Source organism: Muntiacus reevesi, chromosome 2 (genome assembly GCF_963930625.1).
Source record: "Muntiacus reevesi chromosome 2, mMunRee1.1, whole genome shotgun sequence".
In the NCBI taxonomy this organism is placed as follows: domain Eukaryota; kingdom Metazoa; phylum Chordata; class Mammalia; order Artiodactyla; family Cervidae; genus Muntiacus; species Muntiacus reevesi.
In genome coordinates, this window is record NC_089250.1 from 11,635,059 (window position 1) to 11,659,746 (window position 24,688).

The following is a 24,688-nucleotide window of genomic DNA, read 5'->3' on the forward strand; positions in this document are numbered from 1 at the left end:
ACCTTTGTAGCCCTGGACCAGTCGTCCTCCTCTCCACCTGAGGCCAATTCCAGGCTCCCGGGGTCTGTAGCGTCACAACCTTGTGCCATCGCGACCCCTCTTGGCAGCAGAGGAAGTCTCCCCGTTCTGCGGGCGCGGTCCTCCGGCCGGCAGGGGGCGCGCGGCAGCAGAAGCGCCCTCAACGCAGGCGCCGGGCGCCTCTCTTCCGGCCGTACGCGCCGTGACCCCGCGCCGCCGCGCGTCCCGCGAAGTCTGCGTAAGGGTTGGCGCCGGAGCGGTGTTGCCGTCGGGGGCTGACGCCGAGCGCCCAGCCCGCGGTGTCGGCCGCGCGTTGGCGTCGGTGCGCCGCCGCGGCCCGGGAGCGTCGGCCGGGCGCGTTGGGTAAGTGGTCTCTGGGGCCGGTGGGCGGGCGGGGGGGGTGCCGGGGCCGGCGCGCCTCCCCGGCCGGGCGTCGCGGGAGGCGAGGCCGCGGCTTTAGGCCGCACCGCGAGGGGCGGGGGTCCCGGACCGGCCCCGCGCCGCTGGCTCCCCCGCGCCTGGCGGCCTGGCCGCTGGTGAGCTTCCCCGCCTTCTCTCGCTCCCTGCTGCCCCCTTTCTTTATGTGTCTCGGCTTGCCGGGCCTTCGCACCCCTTCTCTACCCTCTTTTCCCTCGTCTGTCTGGTCTGTCCTTGTCTCTCGACCCGAGGGCGCCTTTCCCTCTCCTGTTCCCTCCCTCTCGCTGTCGGTCTGTCGGGGAACAGCTGTTGGTCCCTTGAACCCGGTAGGCGGGCCTGAGTAGCCTGTGGCCGGGGTCGGGGGCGCCGAGGAAGGAATCCGTTTCCGCCCCCGGCTTTGAATCAGGTGTGGCCATCCCTCAGAGATGGGAGATTTACCTGGACGAGGCTCCAGCACTGCCTCTGACTCTGTCTTTTCTTAAAGCGGTATTTTAGCTTCAATATTCAGTCACCAGGTTTTTTTTTTTTTTTTTTCCTTGAACGTTTCCTTTTGCCCAGGTCATGTTTAGAAACAGCAGATAGTTAGATCAGTGAGATTCTGTCTCTGCGCTCCCGTGAATTTAGTTTCCAGAGAAACAAGTGTAAAAAGCCACGCCTCGGTCGGTCTGAGGGACTGGAGTGGGGTCTGGAAAGGCTTTCAAAGGAGTGAGGCGTGTAACTGAGCCTTGGGGGTGTTTTTTTAGATGTGCACGATGAGGGAAAGCTTCCCTGCAGAGGAAATAAGTGTAAAGGTAGCAGAGGTGAAGCATCTTAGTGCATTTTGGAAACTGCGGGAAAGGCAGATAGAAGTGTGAATAGGGGTAGTCAGGTCAGATCAAGAAGGCTCTCTGAGAAGTCACTGAAGGAGGGCCCTGGGAGGTGCTTATTCCTAGAGGCAGGCAAGTGGGTGGGAAATAGGGTATACTGGAGGAGGGCAAAATTCTGCACATTCTCAGGTAGGTGCGGACTGTGTCTCCCCTCAACAGGTGGAGTTTTTAAAGGATGCAATTCGGTTTCCACAGTTCTGTGGGTTAAAGGCCCCAGGCAGTTTGACTATAGTGAGGATATTTAGGCGATATGGGATATTACATTAGTAACTTAAACTATGGGTGTTTTATTTTTAGAAGAAATAAAGCAAATGGTACATACTAAGAAATGTGTTGTGTGCTGACTGACCACTCACTGATATATTTAGCAAATATTTCAAAAGTGCTTAACAATGTCCCAAGCATGGTGCTCGTTGGAGATATAAAGATAAAGACAGAAACAGCCCTTGCTGCCTCTGAGGGGTTTATGATAGATTAAGAGACAGACGTGTCACCCAGTGGACAGCCTAACGTGATGTGTGTTCAGGGTGTAGCTGGTTTTATGTGAGGGTTTTTGTCAGCAAAGGCTTCAGAGATGTACTTAAAAGATGAGCATGTGGGATGCTCCTAAGAAGATGTCTTCCATGTTCTTTTTTGCCAGTTGCACGTGTTTTAAAAAATACTTCTCTAGCTTAGGTACAATCTTGAAAAGTCATCATTCTTTCAGAAGAACTGTGTTTACCATGTTTCTTTTTAAGTAAAAGAAAAAGGAGCATACCTGGAAGATGTGTTGATCAAAGGCTGATGTTACTATGAAAAAGACGTCAATGGTGAGATGGTATTTTAAAGAAGTTATGAAAGTCAACTGTTTGTATTTCCATTTGGTCCTGGCTTCCTAAGATATATCCAAATGTTAGAAAGTGCTCTGTTTTATTACCTGTCACCAGACTTCATGACATAAATGTGTTGTACTATCTGAAAGACTTCTGAGCATTAATTAGGTGAAGTTCAGGTCATAACAGAGTCTTGTTAGTGCACTTGTTATTTTCAGTGTTTGCAGCAGAGAGGATGCATGAATCAACTGTGATATATTTACAAGTACTCAAGGCAGCTAAAGTGAAGATATATACACCTTTAAAGGAATGGATGCAGCAAGTTGTGTCGGTAAGGTTATATAAAAGGAGGAAAGGAAGGAATTAGAATGGGGTTCAGGCTGCTGCTGGTCCAGGGAGTTCACTTGGGTGGATGGGATGGGATGGTGACCATATGGGTGGAGAGTGGTCTCTTGTCTCACTGGCGCTTGTTGCAGTATAGTAGTTAATTAAAGCAAGTCCTACAAGTGCAGGTGGGTAGAGCGTGTTGTTGCTGTGGTTCATTCAGTTCTGTGAATTTGAAGATCTATGAAGAGAAAAATGAAGAAAGCTGTTCTGCCTTTACTGTGATGAGGAGATCTGATGTGTAAGCTCCAAGGTACAGAAAGCGAGCAGATGCTAGTAAGGCAACATCAGTTTCAGATATTTAAGGTGTGCTTTTGAAGGTTTTGAGGATAGAAACAGGGAACTTTAAATGAACAGAAGATTTTGCTGCACAGTGACTTTTGAAGCTTGCAGAGCTTGGCAAATCAGGTGCTGTTGTCAACAGCTCGCTTCAGGTAGACTGGAGTTGGAGGAGGTATGGTGGTATGGAACCTCACCAGTTGGGTGATGAAGTCTTAGGAGTTGGGCTTTTGGCTGAAAGAACTCTGTTGGAGGTAGAGAGCCTCTGTACTGCTTGAGCGTGTAGCCCTGAAATAGGGAAAATGTTCCCATCCGCGTTTACTCCTTCCCTAGGGCATGTCCAACATCCTGTTGGCTCACTCTGCCTCCCCTTGTGCTGCTACTCCTCTCCTTTTTGCTTGGTTTTTAAAAAATTTTGATTGTGGTGAAATACACATAAAACTTGTCATTTGAACTGTTTTTACATATGTAGTGGTGTTGTGTGACCATTACCACCATCCATCTCAGAAGCTTTTTGTTTCTTCTTTACTTCCTAGTGGAGCCTCTGGGCGTTGTGTAGTTTCACTGCTGATTCATGTGGCTAAAAATAGTTTATTTAATTGTCTAAAAATGTTTATTGAATGCCTCTTCTATGCCAGAAATTGGAAATGCAGAAGTGAATAAGTTGGTCTTTTCCCTTCCGTTTAGTGGGCATTTGGTCACTCGATTTCCATTGAGACCAACATTATTTGTATCCTGCCTGGGACTCTGCTTCCTGGACTTGGTTGATTATTTCCTTTCCCATGTTAGGGAAGTTTTCAGCTGTTATCTCTTCAAATATTTTTTCGGGTCCTTTCTCTCTTCTCCTTCTGGGACCCCTAGAAGGCAAATATTGCTGTGTTTAATGTCGTCTCAGAGGTCTCTTAGGCTGCCTTCATTTCTTTTCCTTCTTTTTTCTATATTCTGTTCTGCAGTGGTGATTTCCACCATTCTGTCTTCCAGGTCACTTATCCATTCTTCTGCCTCAGTTTTTCTGCTGTGGATTCCTTGTAGTGTATTATTCAACTCTGTTTATTTGTTCTTTAATTCTTCTTGGCCCTTGGTAAACATTTCTTGTATCCCCTCCATTCTTTTTCTGAGATCCTGGGTCATCTTCACTCATTTTTCTGAATTCTTTTTCTGGGAGGTTGCCTATCTCCACTTCCTCTAGTTTTTCTGGGGATCCTTGGTCCTTCATCTGGGACATAATCCTATTTCTTTTCATCTTGGTTAGCTTTCTCTGATTGTAGTATTAGTTCTAGAGGCTTCTGGGATTGTAGTTTTTATTTCTTCTGTCTGCTTTCTGGTGGATATGGATAAGAGGCTGTGCAAGCTTCTTGATGGGAGGGACTGGCTGTGGGAATAACTGGGTCTTGCTCTGGTGGGCGGGGTCATGCTCAGTAAAACTTGACTCCTGTTGTCTGTTGATGGATGGGGCTGCGCTCCCTTCCTGTTAGCTGTTTGGCCTGAGGTGACCCAGTCCTGGAGTCTACAGGCTCAATGAGTGAGTGAGTGAAGTTGCTCAGTCGTGTCTGACTCTTTGCGACCCCGTGGACTGTAGACTACCAGGCTTCTCCATCCATGGGATTCTCCAGACAAGAGAGTGGAGTGGCTTGGCATTTCCTTCTCCAGGGGGATCTTCCCGACCCAGCGGGCAGACGCTTCACCCTCTGAGCCCCCAGGGAAGCCCTCAGGCTCTGCACTGGGGCTTTTGGCACCTCCCAGAGGACTCCCACCCAGCCGAGATGAGTCTACCAGGACTGCCGCTACCAGTGCCCCATCCCGGGCGGGCCCCTGCCAACCCACACAGGAGGTCCGGATCAGTCTCCTGTGGGTCAGCGTTCCGTTCCCCTGGGTTCTAGTAAGCACAGGGTTTTGTTTGTACTCTCTTTAAGAGTGGAGTCTGTTTCCCCCCAGTCCTGTGCAAGTCCTGTAATCAAATCCCACTGGCTTTCAGAGTCAGATTCCTTGGGGATTCCCAGTCCCTTGACCAGACCCCCTGTCTGGGGAGCCTGACGTGGGGCCTAGAGCCTTCAGAGCAGTGTGAGAACTCCGGTGGTGGTGTTCGCCAGAGTGTGGGTCACCCACCTGGTGGGTGTAAGGTTTGATTTTTGTCATGATTGTGCCCCCCTACCATTTCACTGCAGCTTCTCCTTTGTCCATGAATGGAGGGTATCTTTTTTTGGTGGGTTCTGGTGTCTTCCTCTTGATGGCTGTTCAACTGCTAATTGTGATTTTGGTGCTCTGGCAGGAGATGAGTGCACATTCTTCTGCTCCACCATCTTGAACTAGTCTCTAGGGGCCAATGTTATTTGTAAATACCTTTCTTGATGATGTTCTCAAATTTCTTACTAAGCAGTATTGAGAGAAGTAAAGTGGAAAAGGACTTCCCTGTAGCTCAAACGGTAGAGAATCTGCCTGCGATGCCGGAGACCAGGGTTAGATCCCTGGGTTGGGAAGTTCTTCTGGAGAAGGGAATGACAACCCACTCCAGTATTCTTGCCTGGAGAATCCCATGGACAGAGAAGCCTGGCGGGCTACTGTCTGTGGGATCGCAAAGAGTCAGACATGACCGAGCGACTGACACACAAAGTTGAGTTTGGTTTGTGAACAAAGTTTGATAATTTCGCTTTATAATTTTCCAGAAAGTGTTGTTTATATTTATTTGGCAAAATGTGTTAATCTTCTCTTGCCTTTATAAGAATAAAGATAAAACAAATGAACCCACAATATGTTTACTAGGCTTTGGTCTGGTGATCAACTGAATGATGAGGTCTCAAAAAATTAGACTAGGTTAGATGAAAGATGCATGGTCATTTCTGAAGTAGTGTTTTGAAAACCACATTACAGTTTACCCCTGAACGAGGTGGGGTCAGGGGCACCAACCCTCCGCAGCTGAAAATCTGTATAACTTCACAGTTGGCCCTCCATATCTATGGATTCAACCAACCTTGGATGGTGTGGTCCTGTAGTATTTACTGTGGAAAACAGGCCTCGCCCAAGTGGACTTGTGCAGCTCAAACCTGGCATCATTCATGGACCCTTTGCAAGCTGGACACTCAGCATTGTTTTTCTTTGCTGTTGCTCTGAGTTTCTCAGGTTAAATGTAAACTTTAAGGATGTGTGCCTAGAAAAGAAGGGTTAGTTTTGAATACCAGGTCGGCTGGAAGAAACGTGCACGACAGCCTCTGCAGCCCTGTGGTCTTATATAGTCGTCAGTGGCCAGAAATTCCTGAAGTCTGGGATGAGAGGGGGTTGCAAGTAGTGTGTTAACTGAGCAGTTGGCCCGATTCCCTGTTGGACTCTGGGGCAGACATTGATCTTAGTCTGGGGGTAGAGCAGTGACCTCCACACACTGGATCTAGGTTTTCGTGGAGTTTACAAGACTGTGGATTAAAATAGTAGGTTCTGAAGTGGACTACAAAACTTTGGAGACCTGGTCAGATTTCAGGCATGCTTAGATGAGAAAAGGAATTCATTAACTTTTCTTCATTTAACCTCAATGTCTTGCGCATGTCTTAAGCTTAATAACGTGACAAGGTGTTGCCAAGTCCGCTTTGTCTGGCACTGAAGGCAGCGGGCGTTTCCCTGTGGGATGCACTCTTCAGGGAATCTTTGTCCCTGCTGAGCCAGTGAGTTGTCCCAGGAGCCTTGAGGGGAGGACCGTTAGGCATGTCTCAGTGTTCTGTGTGTCACTTGGAGCACTCAGCCACCAGTACCGTGGGCTCTGCTTTCAGTCACCCTGCTTCTGTGCTGCCTTGGGGCCTTTCATTTAGCAGTCAGCACTGAGAGCTCTCAGGTCATCGCAGGGTTCAGGTATAAAGGAAGGGAGGAGCTCTGAAAGGCACCCAGAGGTGACCGGGGCTGACTTCAGCTCAGTAGCTGAACGACTGTCCTGAGGGAAGGAGGTGACATCCACCCCCTCACCCCCGCCCCACGCACCGTGGAACCAGGTCAGCCGAGGTGTCGGGGTGTCGGGGTCTTAAGATCCATGCACAGAAGGGTGGAGAAGTGAGCAGACAAAAGTTTTGCCCCAGGTCAGATGTGATTCTGGGGGAAAATTAGATATTTCCCTTCTTGTATGTATCACCTTCTTTTCCTGAGACATAACACAGGCAAAACAGGATTTGTGTGACACGGTTTCGGTGGCGAAATGCTGTCTGAGCCTGGGAACTGACAGACTTTTGGAATGTGTTCATGAGTTAGCAACTCCTGTGTTAAGCATTTCTTTGCAGTTTAGGGTTTTCAGTCAATTATTTCCACCTTTCCAGCTATGAGAAACAGATTGCTGTCTTATTTTGAGAAATGAGCTATGTTGTGGGTTTCAGAATGTTGAGGTTTTTAAACGTGGCAGTAAGGACTTAGCAGCTAGAGGTGTAGACTTCTGACTGGATTTGACCTGGAGCAGATTTATCTCCGGAAGTCCCCACTCTGCTCCTGACTGCTCTTGGCTTTACTGGTAGCCTCCTCCTGGGCTTCTGTAGCAGATGCTGCCTTTGACCACCCTGGTGACGGTGACAGGCTGTTACCCTAATGTCAGAAAGCGAAGAGGAACTAAAGAGCCTCTTGATGAAGGTGAAAGAGGAGAATGAAAAAACTGGCTTAAAACTCAACATTCAAAAAACTAAGATCATAGTATCCGTCCCATCAGTTCAGTTCAGTTCAGTCACTCACTCGTGTCCGACTCTTTGCGACCCCATGAACCGCAGTGCGCCAGGCCTCCCTGTCTATCACCAACTCCTGGAGTTTACCCAAACTCATGTCCATCAAGTCGGTGATGCCATCCAGCCATCTTATCCTCTGTTGTCCCCTTCTCCTCCTGCCTCCAATCCCTCCCTGCATCAGGGTCTTTTCCACTGAGTCAACTCTTCTCATGAGGTGGCCAAAGTACTGGAGTTTCAGCTTCAGCATCAGTCCTTCCAAAGGACATCCAGGACTGATCTCCTTCAGGATGGACTGGTTAGATCTTCTTGCAGTCCAAGGGACTCTCAAGAGTCTTCTTCAACACCACAGTTCAAAAGCATCAATTCTTCGGCACTCAGCTTTCTTTATAGTCCAACTCTCACATCCATACATGACCACTGGAAAAACCATAGCCTTGACTAGACGAACCTTTGTTAGCAAAGTAATGTCTCTGCTTTTTAATATGCTATCTAGGTTGGTCATAACTTTCCTTCCAGGGAGTAAGTGTCTTTTAATTTCATGGCTGCAGTCACCATCTGCAGTGATTTTGGAGCCCCCCAAAATAAAGTCTGACACTGTTTCCACTGTTTCCCCATCTATTTCCCATGAAGTGATGGGACCAGATGCCATGATCTTAAGTTTTCTGGATGTTGAGCTTTAAGCCAACTGTTTCACTCTCCTCTTTCACTTTCATCAAAAGGCTTTTTAGTTCCTCTTCACTTTCTGCCATAAGGGATGTGTCATCTGCATATCTGAGGTTATTGATATTTCTCCCGGCAATCTTGATTCCAGCTTCTGCTTCTTCCAACCCAGCGTTTCTCGTGATGTACTCTGCATATAAGTTAAATAAGCAGGGTGACAATATACAACCTTGACGTACTCCTTTTCCTATTTGGAACCAGTCTGTTGTTCCATGTCCAGTTTTAGCTGTTGCTTCCTGACCTGCATATAGGTTTCTCAAGAGGCAGTTCAGGTGGTCTGGTATGCCCATCTCTTTCAGAATTTTCCACAGTTTATTGTGATCCGCACAGTCAAAGGCTTTGGCATAGTCAATAAAGCAGAAATAGATGTTTTTCTGGAACTCTCTTGCTTTTTCAATGATCCAGCGGATATTGGCAATTTGATCTCTGGTTCCTCTGCCTTTTCTAAAACCAGCTTGAGTATCTGGAAGTTCATGGTTCACGTATTACTGAAGCCTGGCTTGGCGAATTTTGAGCATTACTTTACTAGTGTGTGAGGTGAGTGCAATTGTGCGGTAGTTTGAGCACTCTTTGGTGTTGCCTTTCTTTGGGATTGGAATGAAAACTGACCTTTTCCAGTCCTGTGGCCACTGCTGAGTTTTCCAGATTTGCTGGCATATTGAGTGCAACACTTTCACAGCATCATCTTTCAGGATTTGAAGTAGCTCAATTGGAATTCCATCACCTCCACTAGCTTTGTTCACGGTGATGCTTTCTAAGGCCCACTTGACTTCACATTCCAGGGTGTCTGGCTCTAGGTGAGTGATCACACCATTGTGATTATCTGGGTCGTGAAGATCTTTTTTGTACAGTTCTTCTGTGTATTGCCACCTCTTCTTAATATCTTCTGCTTCTGTTAGGTCCATACAATTTCTGTCCTTTATCGAGCCCATCTTTGCATGAAATGTTCCCTTGGTATCTCTAATGTTCTTGAAGAGATCTCTAGTCGTCCCATTCTGTTGTTTTTCTCTGTTTCTTTGCATTGATCCCTGAGGAAGGCTTTCTTATCTCTCCTTGCTATTCTTTGGAACTCTGCATTCAAATGGGAATATCTTTCCTTTTCTCCTTTGTTTTTTGCTTCTCTTCTGTTCACAGCTATTTGTAAGGCCTCCCCAGGCAGCCATTTTTCTTTTCTGCATTTCTTTATCTTGGGGATGGTCTTGATCCTGTCTCCTGTATAATGTCATGAACCTCCGTCCATAGTTCATCAGGCTCTCTATCAGCTCTAGCCCCTGAAATCTATTTCTCACTTCCACTGTATAATCATAAGGGATTTGATTTAGGTCATACCTGAATGCTCTAGTCAGTTCATGGCAAATAGATGGGGAAAAAGTGGAAACAGTGACTGACTTTATTTTCTTGGGCTCCAAAATCACTGTGGATGGTGACGGCAGCCATGAAATTAAAAGACTTGTTCCTTGGAAGAAAAACTATGACCAACCTAGACAGCGTATTAAAAAGCAGAGACATTACTTTGCAGCAAAGGTCCATATAGTCAAGACTGTGGTTTTTCCAGTAGTCATCTATAGATGTGAGAGTTGGACCATAAAGAAGGCTGGGCGCCAAAGAATTGATGCTTTTGAACTGTGCTGTTGGAGAAGACTCTTGAGAGTCCCTTGGACTGCAAGGAGATCAAACCAGTCAATCCTAAAGGAAATCAGCCCTGAGTATTTGTTGGAAGGGCTGAAGCTGAAGCTCCAATCCTTTACCTGATGTAAAGAACCCACTCATTGGAAAAGATCCTGATGCTGGGAAAGATTAAGGGCAGAAGGAGGAGGACGACAGAGGGTGGTTGGATAACATCACTGACTCAACATGAGTTTGAGCAAATTCCCGGAGATGGTGAAGGACGGGGAAGCCTGGGGTGCTGTAGTCCATGGGGTCCCGAAGAGTTGGTCACGACTGAGAGGACTGAACAACAAGTGTTGTTATTGTCATTTTTGTTGTCTTCATCCTCTTGTGCTCCTCTGTTCTGCCAGGGATAGCATGTGTTGGTCATTCACATATAGATTGTTGATTCTCTCTTTGTACTCAGTGTCATTAAAGATCACAAGATGGGAAAGAGGAAACCTGGGTATTAATACAATCTAACCTTCTACTTTCCTGACACATCTGTGAGATCATTTCTGGGTTTTCCCCCTTATTTGTAGGCATATAATAAAATTTTTGTTTAATAAAGGGTAGCTTCCCCGCCACCCCTCGCCGAAAAGGTGGTTAATTGTGCTAAGTTATCTGGGAATAGGTGTTTTTGTAAGGCTTCTACTTTTTGCTGCTGACACAAAGTAGAATTTTTTAAATGAATATGTATCGTTAAGAATGCCCTGACTCTTGAACTTCCCTCTTCCCTCATTTTGTAGAACAGAATGATTTCACTCCTGAATTACTTGATCACATGAGCTTATATACAGGAAACTTCATGCTAGAGGTTTATTTTGAAAATAACACGTGGGTATTAGAAAGGGCACCGGTTGGTGATATCAGGTGTCTTGGCTTCTGTCACTGAATGTTCCTGGACAAGGTGATCTCATCAAATACTTCCTACCTCTGAAATTCCGTGCCACTGCATATTTTAACATAGGAAGGTTAGAAATCTTCACTACATTCTTACATTCTTTAACCCCTATCCACTTCCCCTTTCAGCACTGAACTGAGAAGATGTCCCTGTACGATGATCTGGGAGTGGAGACCAGCGACTCAAAAACAGAAGGCTGGTCCAAAAACTTCAAACTCCTGCAGTCTCAGCTCCAGGTGAAGAAGGCAGCTCTCACTCAGGCCAAGGTGAGAGAAGCTAAGTCCACCTGTGAGGAGCGAGTCCTGGCAGGTGCCTCCTGAGGATTAGGAGCCACTCCTCTGCCTCTTTGTTAAATATGTAGGGCTCATCCGTTGTAGGAGGAGAGGCTGGGGTAGGAAGGGAGAGGAATAGGAGTTGAAGGTCATTTCCTGTCTCCTGGAAATAGAACTGTTTCAGAGAATCAGGGTGAGGAAAAGAGTACTCTCGATTTCCAGCAGTGATGCTGGTTTTCAAAGTACAGTATGTCCAAGCATAGAGTTTTTCAATGTATTATTTCATATGAAAATTTAACAGCAGCCAATCTTTCTGTAAACCTTTTATAAAAATGGAGATTTGTGTTGTAAGAAAAAGGAACTAGTGTATGGTTATCGTAATAATTAAAAGGCTATTGTTTTAAGATTGTTTTTCTCATATCCGAAAGGTTTGTTGCTGAGACCAAAAAAAAAAGCTTTGTTACAAGTAATCCGAATTTTGGTTTGAAGCCTCAGTACACTTTTCTTGGTTTTTGATGATTTTAGAGCCAGAGGACAAAACAAAGTACAGTCCTTGCTCCAGTAATCGACCTAAAGCGAGGCGGCTCTTCAGATGAGCGGCAGATCGTGGACACTCCACCGCACGTGGCTGCAGGCCTCAAGGTACGCCTCCACACACACACCTGGGTGGGCTCTCCTGCTTTCCCAGGCTGCACTTTACGCGCGTCACTCTGAGCACCCCTCCTCTGTAGGCCTTGCAGTCTAGTCAGTATCATGTTCAATTTAATTTTTGCTTTGGTTTTATCAACTTTAAAACACTTAATCTGTTTAAAGCTCAGTAGTTATATAATCAGAAACTGGAGGTGGATGAAAAGAAAAATAAATGACTTAAGAATTTAAAAACTTGGTATTCTTTTCCTCCTGCATCTTCTGTTCCCTGATTTGCTTTTCTCACTTAATATACTTTGACTGTCCATCTGTGTCAAAAAGTATAGGACCATGTGATCATCCTAATGGCTTCTCTGTGTTCCCCTGTGTGGCATGCTTTGAAGCTCTTGGTGGGGTTTCCTGGCCAGGGGAACTGATCCTTCTCCTGCAGTCTAGTAGTCTGTCAAGAGGGAAAACCACTTGGTTCCCCACAAGGGAACTTTTCTGAGGAGTCTTAGTCATTTAACATTTTTCCCCTCAAATTCGTCACCTAATTTTTTCTTGCTGCTTCTAATCAAAAACTGGTTAATCTTCATCTGTTATTGTATACTGACTCCAGAACCTATAATATCACCCCCAGATTTAATCAGTAAGCATTTTCCTTTTTGCAACATAGCCAATTTTTAATTGTAAAGTATTCCCATCAGGTAAGTGTATGGTGATTTACACACCCATTTCCTAACTCTAGGACCAGTAAACCTTTTAGGGAACACATTTTCAGAGAGCTTTCTATGCATTTAAAATTTTCTTAGGATAGATTTCCTGAGGTGACTTTAGGAGATCAGTCCCTTTCCTGGGCAATTTATTTATTGCCAAGTTGTTCTGGCAGAGTTGTATCACCTGCAGTGTGAGCGTTTGAGTTTTTCCCACCGTCTGCAGTATTGGGTATTGTCAATCTGTTAAAATGAAGCAAGCCCCTTTATTCTTTTTGGCATTTAGAGCAGGATGGCTCATTGTTGAACTTAGCAGGGTTCACACAGTAAAAGTTGTTTGCTGTCAGATTTTAAATGACAGAGAATTAACCTTCATGCTGATAGTTTGTGCTCTGAGTTGAAACCTTGTGATGGCGGTGTTAAATAAATTGAGTTGCTGATTGTTAGCTTCTCCTGTCTTAATAATAACTGAATGGAAATGTTGTTCAGGTGCTTTTGTGTTTTAGAAGTGTCTTTTATGTGCATACAAATGAATACCTGCCCTTTGCGAGCCTTGCAAATAGATTTGTGTCAGATTTCCAGTGATAGGGCCTGGGAGGTGATTACAGTTATTTTTCTAATTTCATTTATTCAACAAATCAAAGTGATTTTTGATTTTTAATTGTAAAGAGACCATGATGTGTTTGTTTTATTAATATGATGAGAAAATGTCCAGCTGCACAGTGTAGTCAAGGTATTGTTAGATTCAGATCCATTGATACTGAGCATAAGCTCTCTGTATCATGCCTGTTTTGTGTTCATATGTAAAATACGTTTTACAAACACCCGTCCTGCCTTTGGCAGTGCTGAGCATGCTCCTCCTGACAGGTGCAGAGTGGGAGCTTAGGGACCCTGACTGGCACTCATTTGGGTGTCTGGGGACCAGGGAAGGCATCTTATTTTTACAGACATTAAGTGGGTGTCATGCTAGAGAAACAAACAGAAGAAAGTATGAAGATTTAGGAACGTGAGACCATGCAGTGGGTCAGGGCTTAGGAGAGCCACAGAGATCAAGACCACCATTCTAGGGCAAAGCCCCCTTTTCATCTTGTGTTTCTAGTGCACTATTTGCCTTTTGTTCTTCTTCTCTCAGAGAGCAGTTTGTAAATGTACAAAAGGAATGCAAAAACCTGATTTAGTGGACTTTAAAAAATGAACCATGCTGTGAAGGGAGTTACGCACCCTGGTACCCTGTTCAGACTCACGGCCTGAAATACAGCGGCCTGGGGAGGCTGTGGGCTCTGGAGCATTCAGAGCCCAGGAGGAGGCTTTCTCCTTTTCTTTTTTTTTTTTTGAGAGTCTTAATATGTCGTGTCTCCATGTAATCAAAATCTGAGATTATTATATTAAATGACTACAAGAATATGTTATCAATGAGTTGTTTTGTATTTTAGGTTTTTATGTATATAAAAGTAGAAATATTTTGTATTTAGTCTAAAAAACCAAATTTATTGCTTAAAATTTGGGGTGATGGCAGCTTGTTTTAAGACTTTCAGGAAAATGCTATAGGGTGTTTACGGGATTGATCCCGAACTGAGAGGTGAACTTTGCCGTGCTCTGCCGCCCCTGGGCCGGGCGCGTGAGCATGCCAAGTCTCCGAGCCTCCCCGGCATCTGCTCCCTCTTCTGTAGAGCAGAGGGAGGTGGTCCTATGCCGAGGACAGGTGGTCCTTGGGGCCCCGTCTTGCCCACATGGTCCTTGACCTTAATTCTGTGAGTAAAACTCCAAGACAGAGGGTGATACTTACTTGGGCGTTTTCCCTTCCTCAGGACCCTGTTCCCAGCGGGTTTTCTGCAGGAGAAGTTTTGATCCCCTTAGCTGATGAATATGATCCCATGTTTCCTAACGATTATGAGAAAGTAGTGAAGCGCCAAAGAGAGGAGCGACAGAGGCAGCGGGAGCTGGAAAGACAGAAGGAAATAGAAGAGAGAGAAAAGTAAGGCCTCATGCAAGTGTGGGATGGGATTGTTTGAAATGTTTGCTCAGATGTCATGAGTGAACTTTAGTGCTGTCTGTGGACTGAGTGGGTTTTGTGGTTGGTCTGAACAGTCCTCAGGAGTCAGACTGTTGTTAAGAGTGTGTGGTTGTTATATCCCATCATAGAAGCAAACTCCAGAGTAAATTCATGTATAGATGCAGAAAACTTAGAACATACATTTTGAGTGAGTTTTTAGAAAAATAGCTTACAAACTGATGTTGAATAATAGGTTTTTTCTTTTTTTCCTGTGTTCTGACTCTACTAGAGTCATACTGCTTAAAATACTTAAAATGTTTTTCTCACCTTTTACTATTTTTGAGTCAGATAGAGTTTTTAAGAACTCATAACATCTTTTATGTTTTTCGAAAGTATGGATAACAGATTTATTTGCATTTCTTTTAAAAATGCTGAGTATTAATTATTAAATGATTATATAAATATTAATATACTATTTCTCATTATTTACTGACTCATTTCATGAAGTGAAAGCATGTTCTAGAGAATCGAAATTATTTTATTAACTGTTACCTGTGTTGATTTGCTTTAAAGTTGAAAGAGGTAAATATGAAGGAAGCTTTTTTCTTGCTATTTATATGGATATACCTGGTTAAATTTGTTCAGTTTATCTTCTAGATTTTTCACATTTGGGCCCTTGAGTTCACATCTCTGAGTTGTTCCATCTGTTATCACAGGAGGCGTAAAGACAGACATGAAGCTAGTGGGTTTTCCAGGCGACCCGATCCAGATTCTGATGAAGATGAAGATTATGAGCGAGAGAGGAGGAAAAGAAGTAATGCGTGAACATAAATGTCATGTTTTAGATGTGCAATCCTACCCTTTCCTTCTGTATTCCGTTTGACAATTAGTTCAGCTGACATTGATTTGGGTAGTTTTCTCTCTGGAATTTCAGCAAAAACCCACATTTGTATGGGGTTTAACTTTCCGTTGTGTTTTCACAGATAATCTCTCTAACATTTCCTTATTGTCCCTTTGAGCACACCTTAAACTACATGCCTGTGCTTGTCTCTGTCCGTAGCACAGCCGTGCCTACCTGTTCTCTGTCCATCTGCACTTGCATTGAGAACAGCACTGAGTGGAGAGTGCACTCTTGTCCAGAATCCTTGCCACCCACATGCACGATTGAGCCCCTGAATGCTGGCTTCTGGCAGTGTCGTAAGGAGGGCGGGGAGACAGGGTGTGAGCTCGTGCTCTGTCAGGCCGCCTCCATCTCTGAAGCCTCACAGGCAGCATCGCAGTTGTGTGAGAGCAAGGTTCTTTCTTGGTGACTGCTAGATAGCTAAGCACTGTCCATTCTGAGAGAACGGCTTCATCACATGTGGTTGCTGCCTGTACACTGATTCTGGGGAATTTCTTCTGTGCAACATTGCATGCTGGTGCAGCATGGTTTTGTAATTAGTTTCTTTAATTTACATTTTATCATTTTTTGCAATGTCTCATTGATGATTAAGTTATAATACATATGTTAGGGCTTTTTCCTGGTGAAAAATCCCTGCATTCTCTGCTCATGTTTTTCTTCTGGTGGTCTGATAGCAAATGGAGTCCGGGTTGGTTTGTGTCCACTGTTCTCTGTCTAGGAAATGTGAACAAGAATGATGACAACACAAAGCAGACTGACCAGAAGTACCCACACATCCAAGCAGTGATACCTACTTGTGTACTTTTAACCCTGGGTTCAGACGCTGGACTCTTTAGCTGTTAGCGAGAGGCTGGAGTAGTGTGCCTGCCTGCCTCTTCCTTTGGGGTGGGGGTGCGATTCAACGGGGCCTGGGCTGACTCGCTTTGCCCTCACTCAGCCCTTGCTCAGCGGAATGTCTCTTTTGCAGGTATGGGCGGAGCTGCCATTGCACCTCCCACGTCTCTTGTGGAGAAGGACAAAGAGTGTACGTACCTGTTTCTTCCCTCTTCTGTTCAGCTGCATGTCTTTAACCCAGTCTTGGGAAGCCTCAGCTGGAATCAGCCAGGCACCTGGGTGCAGGGAAGAGGCCCCCAAACCTTCCTCACTCTGGCCATTGGCCAAGAGCACCTTCCAGCCCTTATGTTTCAGAAGTTTTTATGCCAGTCTCTAGGGCTTTTCTGCACCAAGATGCTTTTCTGTTTGTTGTTAAAAATAATTCATTTTGTTTTCTCTAACATTTCATATTTGGAGTTAGGTTAAAACAAATAGTAGCTCAGTTGGCAAGTTCTGTGCTCAGTGATCTCAGGTCAGTTCAGTCGCTCAGTCATGTCTGACTCTGCGACCCCATGGACTGCAGCATGCCAGGCCTCCCTGTCCATCACCAACTCCCAGAGTCCACCCAAACTCAGGTCCATTGAGTCAGTGATGCCATCCAGCCATCTCATCCTCTGTCGTCCCCTTCTCCTCCTGCCCTCAATCTTTCCCAGCATCAGGGTATTTTCCAATGAGTCAATTCTTCGCATCAGGTGGCCAAAATATTGGAGTTTCAGCTTCAGCATTGATCCTTCCAGTGAACACTCAGGACTGACCTCCTTTAGGATGGACTGGTTGGATCTCCTTGCAGTCCCGCACTCTGAGCAGCTCTCAGTGATCTAGGAGCTGTTAACTTTGTGGCCCTCCACAAGGTGGCAGCACGTCCCTGAGTTAGGTCCCTCAGTCACAGCTTGTGCGCCTTGACTCAGACTCCCAGAAGTCTTCTCCAGGGATCGGTTCTAGAATTGGGGGTTGGAACTGGACTTTGGTGAATCTCCTAGTTCATTTTCCTGCTGTCTGTGTTGGAGCATAGCTAAACTATCCTGAGAAAATGTAACAGTCCTCAGAATTTTTAAATACTTATTGCACTATGAATGTTACCTTTTTATAAAGAAGATGATACAGAAAAAAGTTAAATAATAATGAAAATACCTGACGGACCATAAGCCCCAACTGAAACCAGTCTTTGGGGGTGGAGCCCAAGCATCTGGAATTCTCTGAGCTCCTTGCTGATTCTGTTGCACAGCTGGGGATGCACTTCACTGACCTGGCATGTGGTCCCTAACCTCGGAGACCTTCATTGTCTGCTGGGGTAAGGAGCACAAAAATTAAAATCCTGTTTCCTGTCCTCCAACAGTACCCCGAGACTTCCCTTATGAAGAGGATTCACGACCTCGCTCACAGTCTTCCAAAGCTGCTATCCCTCCCCCAGTGTATGAGGAACAAGACAGACCCCGATCCCCGACCGGCCCTGGCAACTCCTTCCTCGCCAACATGGGGTAATGGCCCGGGCACTTCCGCCTCAGCAGGTGCAGGGAGGATGGGACTCTGGTGGGGCGGGGGTGGTGTGCTCAGCCCCTCCAGTGGATGCAGCGTGTTTGCAGATGAGGGCTTCAGCGGGTTTACAAGGAGTGCCTGGTGCGCCCAGTCACAGGGGATCAGGGCTTGAGTCACTGGGAGGGTATTGCAGCACGACCCTGTTAACGTTTTGTACAAAACGTAGAGCTTTCTGTCGGAAGCGTTGAGTGATTTGGATGCTGAACATATTCCCTAGGTAGGAACAGTTTCTGATTGTTATTTGTTTTCAGAACATTGGCAAATGAAATAGCTCATACGAATTAGACCTGACTTATACTATGTTCAAAAGATGAATGGCATCCTTTTTTTCCTTGATAAAATGACCTTTGCTTTCAGGTCATGAGTCTATACCTTTGATCTAAACATTTTTAGTCATTCTACCTATAATTAGAAATTTGTTTGCCAGTGTTTGAAAGTCAGTGTTAAGGTTGACTTCGGTTGGGGCTTGTGGGTTTTTTTAGGACTTGCTGGATTTGTCATGTGTTTTGGTTAAAAGAGTGTTGTGTGTTGTTTACTGTGTTCCTCTCGTGCTCCGATGGGGTATCAGGGGAGCAGCACTGCAGCGAGGCCTTTAGAAGGACCGCGCCTCTGGTGGGGAGGCTGTGCCTGCAGAGGTCTCTCTGGCCTGCCCTCGCCTGTGTGAGCGCTTTGATTCTGCCTTCGCACCTTCGGGGCTGGGCTGGTAGAGCCAAGGAGCGGGCCAGGGTTCGCATGGTGTCAGAGGATTTGGAGTTCTCACCTGATACGTGTCCTCTCGACCTGTGCTGTTCTCTGGGGGCTCCTGGCCATTTAGGGCTCTTGAATTAATTGAACGTGAATAGAATTCAGCGTCTGTTTCTTTCCTCACACTAATCTCGAGTGCTCAGTAGCCACACAAAGCTCACGATACTGCCCTGGGCGGTGCAGACGGAGGATGTTCCCTCATTGGAGAGATGCGCCTGGGCCTCCCTGGAGTGTGTACTGCATGGGCACAGGCGTGACATCACTGGGGGCTGGTTTTGGTTTTTTCTGCTAGTGAAACAAATTGCCTTATTACTGGTAAGAAAAAGGTATTAAATCTTTATGCCTGAAGAAGGTACAATGTAGTACAGTTCATAAGTCTTCAGTCTTTTTAGCTCTGGAACAACTTGTTCAAAGAAATATTTAAGGAAATTACATATGTGAAATACTGTAGGTACAGTTCTGGTTGAAGCAGGGTTTTGGGGTTCAGGCCCTAAGAAGCAGTGGTCAGTGTGGGTACCCTTGAGGCCCCTCCCTGTGCAGTTTGAAAGCTATCATGAACTAGAGGAAGAGCAGTGGACTAAGAATTCAGGGTTGTGGCTTTCAATTTCCATCCCATCATTAATACCAACATGTGGTGGCTTGCTTTGCTCTCAGTCAGCCTTAAGCTAGGCAGCCACTATGGGCCCCAGTTTCTTCATTTCCATCTATTAAATATATGGTCCCTAAGCATCCTTCATTTATGAAGTCAGTCATTGGAAACTTCTATACTACTTAGAAACATGCAGTTGTCTTCGTTACATGAAACCATACTTAGTTTTTGACAGGCTTACTTAAACTGGTTATGAGCCCTGTAGCAGGGCATGCACACAGGAAGTCTGGTATTTTCTAACAGGCCCTGGGGAATTCTCACCAGAGGAACTAGTGTTTCCTTCACCTCAGGTAATCTAAGGGCATCCACTCTTTATCTTTCTCCTGAACATCCCACAATTTCCATCTCAACCCATTAGTAGATATTTGGCATCATCAATACCCTTGTGGAATCTACATTCTCTCTTCCCAGAAGGAAATTGTGATGTGAAATCTAATCTGTGCTGTAGCTGATGACCCAAGTTCAGGGACCTTTCTCCTTTTCCTCCTCGCAGGGGCACGGTAGCACATAAAATCATGCAGAAGTACGGCTTCCGGGAAGGCCAGGGTCTCGGGAAGCATGAGCAGGGCCTGAGCACAGCGCTGTCGGTGGAGAAGACCAGCAAGCGGGGCGGCAAAATCATCGTGGGTGACGCCACTGAGAAAGGTGGGCCCTCCCTTGAGCAGGGCTCCTGGGGGTGTGGGTGGGGGCAGGCCATCCTGAATGAGAGAATTCCTCATCGTGATGCCTTCCAGCTCTGGTGGTGGAAACAGAATTCTGAGGCCCATCTTTACAAATGCAAATAGTTCAGAACTGAGAGACAGAACGCCTGTGGGAGGAAAAGAAGATGAGAGGCTTTGGCAGAAATGAACAGGACTCCAGAAATCCTGTCATGCCTGCTTCTCCTCGGGAAAGAGCTTTGTTATACTGATAGAACCATTACTGTGTTTTTATAGCAATACAGAGCCGTACACAGTATATCAGTGATTCTTTCTGCTGTATCTCTATCCTGTAAGGGTTCTCTGCTTTTTGCTTTTTTCTGCCCTTTCATCCTAATTTTCTTACTGACTGCTCTGTAAAATTAACGTTGTTTTGCAGTCTTCTGGTAGATGATGCCTACTTGGTGTTTTATTTTCATTTGATTGTTACAGTCTGTTCTGTAGTGAGGGCGTACTGGAATGAGTCAAACATGATTTAGCACTTTAAGCAGCAGAACTGAGTAGTTTTGAATCAGTCTTAGCTGAATGCCTTTTCCTGAAGAAGGAAGAGAACTTTCCTGGCAGGCATGTTGATGTGGAGCTTGAGGAAGCAGCAGTGAGCCTCACAGGCTGGAACCAGAAACCAGCAGTCACCCCGGTGTGTGGGAGTGTCTGACACTGTCAGCTCGTGGCTGGCTGCTGATCTGCTCGTTTACACTGCGCTCAGGATCTCTGACCACTGCCTGAGCCAAGGCTCGCTTCTGAGGGTGGTGATCACCGTGCCCTGTCGGCCCTTTAGCAAGTGAACTAAGCAAAAATGCACCTCACTGAGGATGTTAAAAAGTTCTAGAAATTATGGTAAAAATTACACCAAAGCAAAGTGATGCTTTCAGACAGATAAGGCTGCATCTTTGCTCAGAGACTGTAGATGCTGGCTCTAGGACATAGAGAGTGGGGATTGCTGTTGAAAGTAAATTGCTCGTTGTAACTTAGACTTGGTGCCCTCACACTTATGTCTGATGATGTTTTCTTACAGACGCAGCCAAGAAGTCGGATTCGAATCCATTAACTGAAATACTTAAGTGTCCTACCAAAGTGGTCCTACTCAGGGTAAGAAGCTGAAGGAGGAGCCCTGTTGCCCGCTTTGAGTCGTGTGTCCCTCCCCCTTGCCCTGTCCCTGCACGCTGTCAGCCCCACTAATGATGGGATCGCTGAAGAGGACTGAAAGTGGTACTTGTGGGTAGACTCCCTGGAAGACTGGTTTTTAGGTTCCTTTTCACTAGTGTTTCTTTGCTAAACATAATATTTAAGACTACAGTGATAAATTACTTTAAAATGTTTGAAATTGTCAGAAATTCAGCTTGGTTTATGTATTTTGGTGCTTGCCCAGTTGCTTTGGTAACTCTTGTTGAAGCCTAATGTATATTTTTTAGTTTTTAAAAAAAAACTAACCTACTTCAGGATATTTCAGGAATGAAAATTTTCTTTGGGTCATTTGGGTTTGGAAACATTTGCCATCGTGGAAAAAAGTTACTTATACATCTCTTTTACATAGTTGTCAATTATACTAGATGCTGGAATTTATATATTTATTTTTGTTTGTAGAACATGGTTGGTGCAGGAGAGGTGGATGAAGACTTGGAAGTAGAAACCAAGGAAGAGTGTGAAAAATATGGCAAAGTTGGAAAGTGTGTGATATTTGAAGTAAGCGAGATTTCTTTGTTTATAACCCAAGTTATGATTGATAGGTTACAAAGCATTTTCTATAAGTAGAGGATGCATTGTAAGTAATATACTGTCTTACAATAGAAGGTGACATGTGTTGGTTAGTTATACTGCTTTTACTCAGTTACTGCAATTTCAGATATCAGCATCAGAAGAACTTCAAATGTTATTTGGTGAAGAAACATTTCATTTTGTGACTGACGTTTAGACCTGATGACAGTGGATTCAGTAGTTTAGTGACAGGGGCTTCACATGTGCCTTTGGCGTCATTCTTTTGGCAAGTGTTTTGTTTAGTGCCTCCCACATACCAGTACCGACTGCACTAGGGTTGGGGAGGTGCCTTCTGTGCTCTCAGTGATACGTTCAGCTGAAGAAACAACAGAACAAATGTGAAGTTAGAGAATATTCAGTTGCTGGACTCAGTAACATTGACTTATAAGTACAGGAATTTGAGAGAAGGATTAGATCAATACCGAATAGTTAGAGGAGGCTTCGTGAACAGTATCAGATGTGAGCGGAGCTTTGGACTGTGTGGGTAGGATTTGGGTAGGAGGGAACTGGCATTCACATAGGGTCATGGCTTCTGGAGACTGGGGTGGTGTGGGTGTGGTGGGGATTAGCGGCAGGCGTGCTTACACAGTGCAGTGGGGCCTAGAAAGCATAACGGAGGAACTCAGCCTGGTGTGACAGACAGTTCGCGTACAGATGTTTTATTTTAGTTCCTGCTCACCTCAACTTCTCTTCCATGCTGGATTGCGTCTGTTGATTGCATAGTTATCTGTTTATGTGTCTGATGGCATAGGACCTGCAAAGGTCTTGCTTAGCTGCCTTTTCCTTGCACTTAGCACACAGCCTGTCCAAAACAGACGTTGAGTGAATTTTCATGATGAGTAAATTACACTTACTGGAAAAGGAAATGGCAACCCATCCCAGTATTCTTGCCTGGCAAATCCCATGGACAGAGGAGCCTGGTGGGCTACAGTCCATGAGGTCACAAAGAGTTGGACACGACTGAGCGTGCACATGCACACACAAGTTACACTAATACCTTGGCATTTGACCACTACTTATCTGTAATTGGGATACTCACTCTGACAAAAATCATTGACATCTCTGATGACACCTTTACTTACTACACTCCATTTCTTTTCCAGATTCCTGGCGCCCCTGATGATGAAGCAGTACGAATATTTTTAGAATTCGAGAGGGTTGAGTCAGCAATTAAAGGTAAGTTGTACAGCTAATGATAAAGAATTAAAAAGTTGAACTTGTGATCTTAATATTTTGAAGACATATTGTTGTAATGTCTTGTGGAATTCCCGCCTTAGCTAACTGTCTTTTGTTTGCCTTTTAGCTGTTGTTGATCTGAACGGGAGGTATTTTGGTGGACGGGTGGTCAAAGCATGTTTCTACAATTTGGATAAATTCAGGGTCCTGGATTTGGCAGAACAAGTTTGATTTTAAAAACTAGAGCCTGAGTCATCTCCAGCGATCCTTCAGCGAGCTGCAGAGTGAGCAGAGGAGAACAAGGCATCAGGGGGCCCTTCCTGGCTGTGGGTGCATAGACTCTGTAAGGACTTCTAAGATATGTTGACTGATCCCTTTTTTATTTTGTGGTTTTTTAATATAGTATAAAAATCCTTTTAAAAAAACAAACAAAAAGCAATCTGTGTGCCTCTCTGGTTGTTTCTCTTTTTTATTACCACTTCTGAGGTGATTACATTTTTTGCTAGGATTTCATGATAATTCTCAAGTGCTTCAGTGATACAGCATTTCTTGCACTTAAAAAAAAAATTGGAAAGTTTTGTTGGGGATGTGTTCCCTTTTTCTTTCTTTTTTGATTTCTTTTAATAAAACCTGCAAGTTACTAAACTGTAGCTTCATAAATTCTATAATAAAGTATCATCTTGGCAGTCTGCCTAAGGTGAAACCCTCTGCTTTCTCTAACAGAGAAATTCTTATTGACTCCAGTCATAGAAAAAGCTCTTTACAACCTAAACTAAGGTTGAAGAATCTTGAGCCTATCATGACCTGTTTGGATGAATCATTTTCAGTTAAGCTAAGTCAGACTCGAGAGATTGTGATGGATTTAGGAGTATTTGGGTATAGAAATCATGAATATAGCATTTGTTTTCAAAGATTGAAACCTAGTCTTTAGCATAGCTCAGAACCTTTGGGTACATTGTCAATGTGTGCCCGATAATGTGGAAGTGGTAATTCCCTGGGGTCATGTTTCTACTGGCAAAATTTGTAGTCCTGTTAGTTCTCATATGTAATTTTTAAATTGATAAAATTCAGTCACATCAGCTACTTAAACTGTACTGCCAATTAATATAATTCTGGAATTGTGAAAAACTGTACCATCGAAGTACAGTGGTATATGTGGCCTAAATGTTTAGCAAGACTGCAAGACAAAACAAATAATATTTGGCCCGAGCAGGAAGTGTTTCTAGAATCTGCCTGCCTGTATTCTGCTCCTTGCTTGCCCGAATATTGCATGTGACTTAACCTGAAGCGGCGGCTGGGGCCATGCACCGTGGTGTCTCTTCAGGTGCTTTCAACGTGACAGTGTATGTGACCCTGCGGGGGAGGAAAGTAGCCAGTGTTTCTTTGCATCCATGGACTTGGTTTGGAGACATAAGGAATATTTTGACCCTTTTTAAAAAAGGATTTTCTCATGTTTTTATTTAACATAAAATAAAAGAATAACATTTTCTCTTTTGTGGTGGTATTTTACTGAGTTAAAGTGAATTAAGACTGCTTCTGAGAAGAAAGTGCACATACTCTATGAAATAAATATGAGTTTAAGAACAAAAGGTAAAAGAACTACATAATTAGACATTTTGTAGGACCTGAGAGTCAGCAGCCAGCCTCACACTTGAACAGGCCTACCGCACACTTGGCTCCGGACACCCATGATGGTGTTGCGCTTGGGCTTACAGAGGCTGAGATGTGCTTGTGCTGGGTACTCATTATGACGGCTTAGTTTAATTTCTGTGAACCCTGAGGTCTGGGAAGTATACATTCCAACCCCCTTTGACAGCTGCATTACTATTGAGCTTTATGATAACATCATTGTTGAGGTGGCTTTTCCCAACATTCTCACTATCAACCAGAGAGATGCAAGTGCTTCACTAAGATTTCTATTAGCATGGGTAAAATTTAGTGAATATTCCCCCAATCTGTCTAATTGTTAAACTCTCCATGATTGCAGTAATCAGCTAGTGCATTGCAGTGAATTTCCTGTGT

The 24,688-nt window shown here is 44.8% G+C and overlaps 1 protein-coding gene across 1 annotated transcript; it reads left to right on the top strand.

Annotated features, from left to right (window-relative positions):
* The first annotated feature begins 244 nt into the window (after positions 1–244).
* On the top strand, positions 245–24,160 carry RBM17 (RNA binding motif protein 17). Its single transcript, XM_065920940.1, has 12 exons — positions 245–381; positions 10,858–10,995; positions 11,527–11,643; positions 14,150–14,316; positions 15,051–15,148; positions 16,203–16,259; positions 17,445–17,586; positions 19,531–19,682; positions 20,751–20,824; positions 21,320–21,418; positions 22,594–22,666; positions 22,794–24,160. The coding sequence occupies exons 2-12, from the start codon at positions 10,873–10,875 to the stop codon at positions 22,895–22,897; spliced, it is 1,206 nt and encodes a 401-aa protein (XP_065777012.1). The 5' UTR covers positions 245–381; positions 10,858–10,872; the 3' UTR covers positions 22,898–24,160.
* Positions 24,161–24,688: the final 528 nt, after the last annotated feature.